General features: G+C 64.2%; 2 protein-coding genes across 2 annotated transcripts; one reads left to right on the forward strand and one right to left on the reverse strand.

Annotated features, from left to right (window-relative positions):
- Positions 1–578: 578 nt before the first annotated feature.
- H696_02390 (hypothetical protein) lies at positions 579–1,343 on the forward strand (the record flags this gene model as incomplete). The annotated part of the gene is made up of 4 exons (XM_009496291.1): positions 579–684; positions 794–897; positions 1,023–1,088; positions 1,248–1,343. The coding sequence occupies 4 exons, from the start codon at positions 579–581 to the stop codon at positions 1,341–1,343; spliced, it is 372 nt and encodes a 123-aa protein (XP_009494566.1).
- A 556-nt stretch (positions 1,344–1,899) lies between these two features.
- Positions 1,900–5,960, reverse strand: H696_02391 (hypothetical protein). Its single transcript, XM_009496292.1, has 8 exons — positions 5,821–5,960; positions 5,499–5,659; positions 4,820–5,307; positions 4,202–4,624; positions 3,785–4,088; positions 3,395–3,629; positions 2,596–3,242; positions 1,900–2,422 (listed from the first exon to the last, which is right to left on the reverse strand). Exons 1-8 carry the CDS (start codon positions 5,933–5,935, stop codon positions 2,300–2,302), a joined length of 2,496 nt encoding a protein of 831 aa, XP_009494567.1. The 5' UTR covers positions 5,936–5,960; the 3' UTR covers positions 1,900–2,299.
- Positions 5,961–6,000: the final 40 nt, after the last annotated feature.

Here is a 6,000-nt window from a genome sequence, read left to right on the forward strand (position 1 = left end):
GAAGAAGTATGGTTACACACACCCTTCCAGAAGGGGGGCTGCGGCCGGCCACCCCGCGCACGCGCGCGCGCTGTCCCTGGCCCCGGGCGGGGCCACATCCGGACGTGCATCCACATTTTCCTCCACCAATGCCCAGGGCAGCAGGAGGGGGGCGGGAGAGGCGTGGAGATGGTCAGACAGGAGGCCTTCCCCCTGCCCCCCCCCCCCCCCCCCCCCCCCAAGTCCCGGGCTGATGAGGGGTGATGAGTAAGACGGGCTCACGCTCACCGTTCTCCCGGCGATGAGCGTGTTTGCGCCTCCCAGCCGCGCGGTGCACTTGGACCCGGGACAACTCTTCGGCCGGCGCCAGATGGGCACACGTCAGTGGGGGCCTCACAATAGTCAACTATCCTGCCACTCACCCTGGTGAGTCCCTCTTCTCTCTTTCTGCCCTCTCCCTCCCCTCCCTCCGCCATTCCTTGCCTCCCCTGCCTGTGCTTCCTCTCTCTCTCTCTACTGCCGCACGGCTAACCACCTCATCTGCCGGTCGCGCACTGTTCCCTCCTCCCTGCAGCTTGCCATAGTTTTCTATCATCACCATGGAGTTCCAGATCGCTCGCGCCATTCTCAAGAGTCCCTTCTGGTCCGGCCCGCTCCTTCGCCTTTCCATGCGCTATGTGAGCGCCATGGGCCACTACCAGTATGGTGCGTTCGTACTTCCTGCTCGTCCGGCTGATGACCCGGCTCCTGCACGAGTCCTTTGCATGTGTCCATGGCCAAACACTCACACATATACACTTGCACGTGCATGCAGGTCTCAAGACCGACGACCTTCTCATCGCCGAGACCCCTCAGATGACCGAGGCCCTCCGCCGTCTCGATGACACGACCATCTACGAGCGCAACTACCGCTTCAAGGTACCTTTGCCTTCAGCCACCCGGCCCTTGCCAAATACGCCGCGCCCCCGTTGACCGACATCTTTTGCCTTTCCTAAATCTCCCCCCCCCCTCCCTCCCCCCCTCGCCGGCTCTCCATCACACAGAACGCCCTCCAGCTCTCCCTCGAGCACAAGGTCCTTCCTGAGTACATGTGGACCAACACCTTTGAGGTTCGTACAGCGCCACCTCTTTTCGTGCCTTCCCCTCTGTGTGAAAGGGGCACTTTTCTGACAGTCGTCTCCTCTTGTGTGTCCTGCCCTTTGCGCCCCGCGCGCCTTCCCTCTCGGAACATATGATGACCATGCGCTGTTCATCTTCGCACATTCCAGGATGAATCCTACCTTCTCAACAAGTGGGAGGCCGTCAACAACGAGGAGGCCGAGACCCAGGCCTACGACTACCCCAAGAGCAACCCCTTCTGGTAAAATGCCAGCCACCGCGCGCGCGCGCGCGCCCCTCTCCCATCCATACGCCAGCTGGGCCCCATGCTCACTCCCCGCCCTGGCGGCGCCACGCGCCTCTATAATCACATATACACCGATGAGTTGCGCGAGAACATGGAAGAGGCAGGGAGAAGCCGTCCCTTCCCTCCTCCATATGCCCCTCGGCCACTCACCTTCCCCTCGCTGTTGTATGTCGTCAATCACATCTCGCATGGCTACTGCTCTCGCCGCTGTTCCCCCCTCGCGCACCGAGATCCTGACCCCGTCTATTGCCACCTGCTCTCTCCTGCCTTCCACTTTCCTGTGCGCATTCAGAAAATACACTTGACTACATTCGCTCCTCTTCTCCTTCGGGGAAAGTCTCGCTTTCACCACAATGAGCGGCGAAAGTCCGTGTGCCCCGCGCGTGTCCAACCGGCGCTCCTCCTGCTTGACAGGCAAGAGTGTGAACGGTGCCAAAGAGGAGGCCTCCTGTGAAAAAGCACACAAACGGCGAGGCACAGAACAGGGTCAAGGGGGGGGGGGAGAGGGAGGCCGTCTGTTGTGATCCAATTTGACTTTATTGTTCGCTGTATGCATGCATTTCCACGCGCAGGGCGGGGACATGGTGCCGGAGCCACTGCACAGTGGACCACGCGAGAGAGAGGGGGGAAGGAGGGTGGAAACTCTCGGCAGCGGTACTTCGATGCGCGCAAGCATGCGTGCTGTTGCGTCGCCGTCTCCTTCTCTCTCCCTCTCTCTCCCCCCGAACAGGCAAGCGGGCATATATGTGTGTGTTTGTGCGATTCCCTTCTCCGCCTGCAGGGCAGGGGGAATGGCGAAACATCCCCACATGAGAGAGAGATAGAGAGAGAAAGAGAGAGCAATAAGCATCGGGCAGCACGGCAAGTGTGGAGGCCGGGGTAACCCGGCGGCGAGCAAAGAAGAGGAACAGGTGTTTACTTCTCCTCCTCGCCCTCAATGGGCTCGAGGACAACCAGAGGACGGCGCTCGCCAACCAGGTCGCCAACGGCATGCACGACACGGGCAACGCGAGCGTCGGACGGGCTACGAACGACGTGCTACAAAGGGACAACAATACCGCCAGAGCAAGGGAGTCGACGCGTGAGAGCGTGAGTAACAAGGAGCGGCCGGAAGGAGGAAGTTGCAGCCGAAAAAGGAGTAGAAGAGGAAGAAGGGAAAAATGCCGGGATGCTCGGGCGGGGGGGGCATCAGGCGCAGATGCTTCACATACCTCCATCTTCATGGCCTCCACCACCATGAGGGTCTGGCCGCGGGAGACAATGTCCCCGGCAGCCACCGAGACATTGGTCACCTTGCAGGGCATCGGAGCCAGGACCGAGCCGAAGCCACCGGCACCGGAGGCACCATCGGCACCCTCCTCAAGCTTGGACACGAACTTCGGCACATCCAGACGGAGAACATGGCGGGCGCTGTCGCGCGCGCGCAGGATGTGCAGCTCGCGCTCCGGCTGGATGGACTGCGACTCGTCGCCCAGCTGGCGGGCCACCACGCGCGCGGTGCCCAGGTGCTGGGCCCACTCGCTCTGGAGCAGGTCGGTGACCAGCTCGCCGGCGGTCCCCCCGGGGGCAACACTGCCGCCAACCTCATTCCCATGGGCCGGAATGCGAGACCCACGGACATTCTCCAGGATGATGGGGTCGGCCGCGGTGCCGGCTGCGGTGCCAGCCGAGGCCAGCCGCTCGCCAACCACCTCCATGCGGTAGCTACCATCGGCCTGGTAGGTGACAGTGACGGCGATCTTGGACGCGGGGTCGGTGGACGCGGCGCCGGCCGCGGTCGGGACATTGAAGTTGAACACGCGGCTGGTCAGGAGGTTGGTCTGGAAGGCGCCGCTGGACCAAGTGGGCGAAGCAGGGACTGCCAGTGGCAGGGGGTAGAGCCCCAGGAAGAGGGAAAAGGCGCAAAGGGGAGAGGGAGAGAGAGAGAGGGGGGGGAGGGGGGAGGGGAGATGTCAGTCATCGAGTGGGCAAGTACCGGGCCCGGGGGAAGTGTGCGAGGGGGGGACGCACACTGAGAGCTAGACGCGGAGGCAGCGGTCTGCTTGTTCTCCTCCAGCAGGAGATGGAGCGTGGCCTGCACAACGGACTCGAGGGAGATGGGCCCAGGCGAGTCGCTGGTGGTACCCTCAGGGAAGAGGCTATCGCGGTGGAGGTCGATGAAGCCGGTCTCCAACTCGGCCCCAGCAAAGGCAGGGTGCGACGCCAGGCGGCGGAGGAAAGAGAGGTTGGTACGGGGGCCAACAACCTGAGCTCGGCGCATGGCGATGCGAGTGCAGAGGAGAGGCACATGGGCTGGGGCGTTAGAGAGCGCTTGGGGCTGGTGCGGTAGGGGAGGGGGGGGGGGGGAGGGGGAGTGGACAAATGCAGGGTAGATGCCCGCGAGATGGCGAGCAAACGCACATGGTAGCGATCCAGCGCGTCGTTCAGACGGCGCAGAGCGGCCTCACGATCGGTATCCCAAACGACCAGCTTGGCAATCATGGGATCGTAGAAAACGGACACCTCGTCGCCGGCACGCACACCGGACTCCACACGGGTCAGTGGCGCCATGTCGAAGCCGTCGGTCAGCTCCAGGCCGGCCTTCGGCTGGCCATCAGTCTCAATGGCCGGGAAGCGGTTGAGCGAGCCGAGACCCAGGGAGGCATCGCAGTTGGGCACCGGGGTTGACAGGTGAACCAGGCGGCCGGTGTCGGGCATGAAGTTGCTGAATGGGTGCGAGAAACATGAGTGAGAAGGGCGAGAGAGAGAGAGAGAGAGAGGGGGGGGGGGGACGGGGGAAAAGGGGAAGCGGCTCAGAGGCGGGACAGATGGGCGTACTTCTCGGGGTTCTCGGCATAGATGCGCGCCTCGAAGGAGTGGCCGCGGCAGGGGATCTCGCTCTGGGACCGGGACAGAGGCCGGCCGGAGGCGATCTCCAGCTGCCAGGCGACCAGGTCGGCGCCAGTGACCAGCTCAGTCACCGGGTGCTCCACCTGCAGACGAGTGTTCATCTCCATGAAGTAGAAGTTCTCCGGGCGGTCGGCGTCCATGATGAACTCCACGGTACCGGCGCCGACGTAGCCGACCGCGCGGGCAGCGGCCACCGCCTGGCGACCAAGCTCGGCACGGACCTCAGCCGACAGGTTGGGAGCAGGGGCCTCCTCGATGACCTTCTGGTGGCGGCGCTGCACCGAGCAGTCGCGCTCGTGCAGGTGCACCACATTGCCGAGGGTGTCGCCGAAGACCTGGACCTCGACGTGGCTGGATCCAGGCCATTTAGGTGGATGCAGGGGCATAGCCGGTGGGGGGGGGGGGAGGGGGGAGAGAGAGAGAGAGAGAGAGAGACATGTGTATGTATGAGGGAGGTGAGCACAGGGGCACAGCGGGCAGGCAGGCGAAAGGCAAAGCAAGGAACATGAAACCGGCGACGGGAAGGGGGGGGGGCGGGGAACGCACCGTGGCCGCTGCAGATACTTCTCCACCAGGACGCGATCATCGGCGAAGGAGTTGCGGGACTCACGACGAGCCGACTCCAGGGCCTCGGGGAAGTCCTCAGCACGCTCGACAATGCGCATGCCCTTGCCACCGCCACCCATGACAGCCTTAATGAGGACCGGGAAGCCGATGGCCTCGGCCTCGGCCGCCAGGTGGGCATCGTCCTGGTTGTCGCCATGGTAGCCCGGGACCACGGGGACCCCGGCCTCGGACATGATGCGCTTGGAGGCCGACTTGGACCCCATGTCGCGGATGGCCTGCGGCGGCGGGCCAATGAAGGTGATGCCGCGGCTGCTGCAGAGCTCCGCGAAGGCGGCGTTCTCCGAAAGGAAGCCATAGCCAGGGTGGATGGCCTGGGCGCCGGTCTTGGCGGCCACCTCGAGAATGCGATCCGACCGGAGGTACGAGTCGGCCGAGGGGGAAGGGCCGATGTGGTAGGCCTCGTCGGCCTGTGGCGAACGAGAATCCAGACGCGAGTAGCGAGTGGTGAATAGCGAGGGGAGCGAGACAGACCGAGAGAAAGAGAGAAAGGTGAGAGGGGCAGAGGGGAAAGTGGCGGAAAAGACCAGCAACGGGCGACAGGAGATGAGGCAGGAGGATGGCTGTGTGCGTGTGTGTGGGCGGGTGTGCAAGCACGTACGAGACGGGTGTGGAGGGAGTTCCGGTCGGCATCACTGTAGACGGCAACGGTGCGGATGCCCAGACGCCGGGCAGAGCGGATCACACGGCAGGCGATCTCACCACGGTTGGCGATGAGGATGGTGTTGAAGAGGGGCTTGGCACGAGCCTTGGCCAGGTCATCTGCTCGTCCGAGGGAAGGCCGGCCATGGAGAGGGGGAGGGAGAGGCAGGCACACGGAAAGGGGACGCAGCGGGGGCATCGCATCCAGGGGTGGATGGACAGGAGCATCGGGGTCAGAGCACGGTGGACACACGGAGTATGAGGTCAGCAGAAGGACCTACCCTCGGACACGGAGGCAAAGTAGCGGGCGGCGCCGAGGGACGAGTGGCGCAGGGCCGACGAGAAGGGCGAAATGCCCTTGAAGGTAGGGCGGACGCCAGACACGAGCCGGAACATGGCGGGGGTGAGTGGGGCGGGGGAGGGGGGGACTTCGGCGGCGCCGGCGAGCACCGACCCGGTGG

This window comes from Fonticula alba (assembly GCF_000388065.1).
Source record: "Fonticula alba strain ATCC 38817 unplaced genomic scaffold supercont2.3, whole genome shotgun sequence".
In the NCBI taxonomy this organism is placed as follows: Eukaryota; order Rotosphaerida; family Fonticulaceae; genus Fonticula; species Fonticula alba.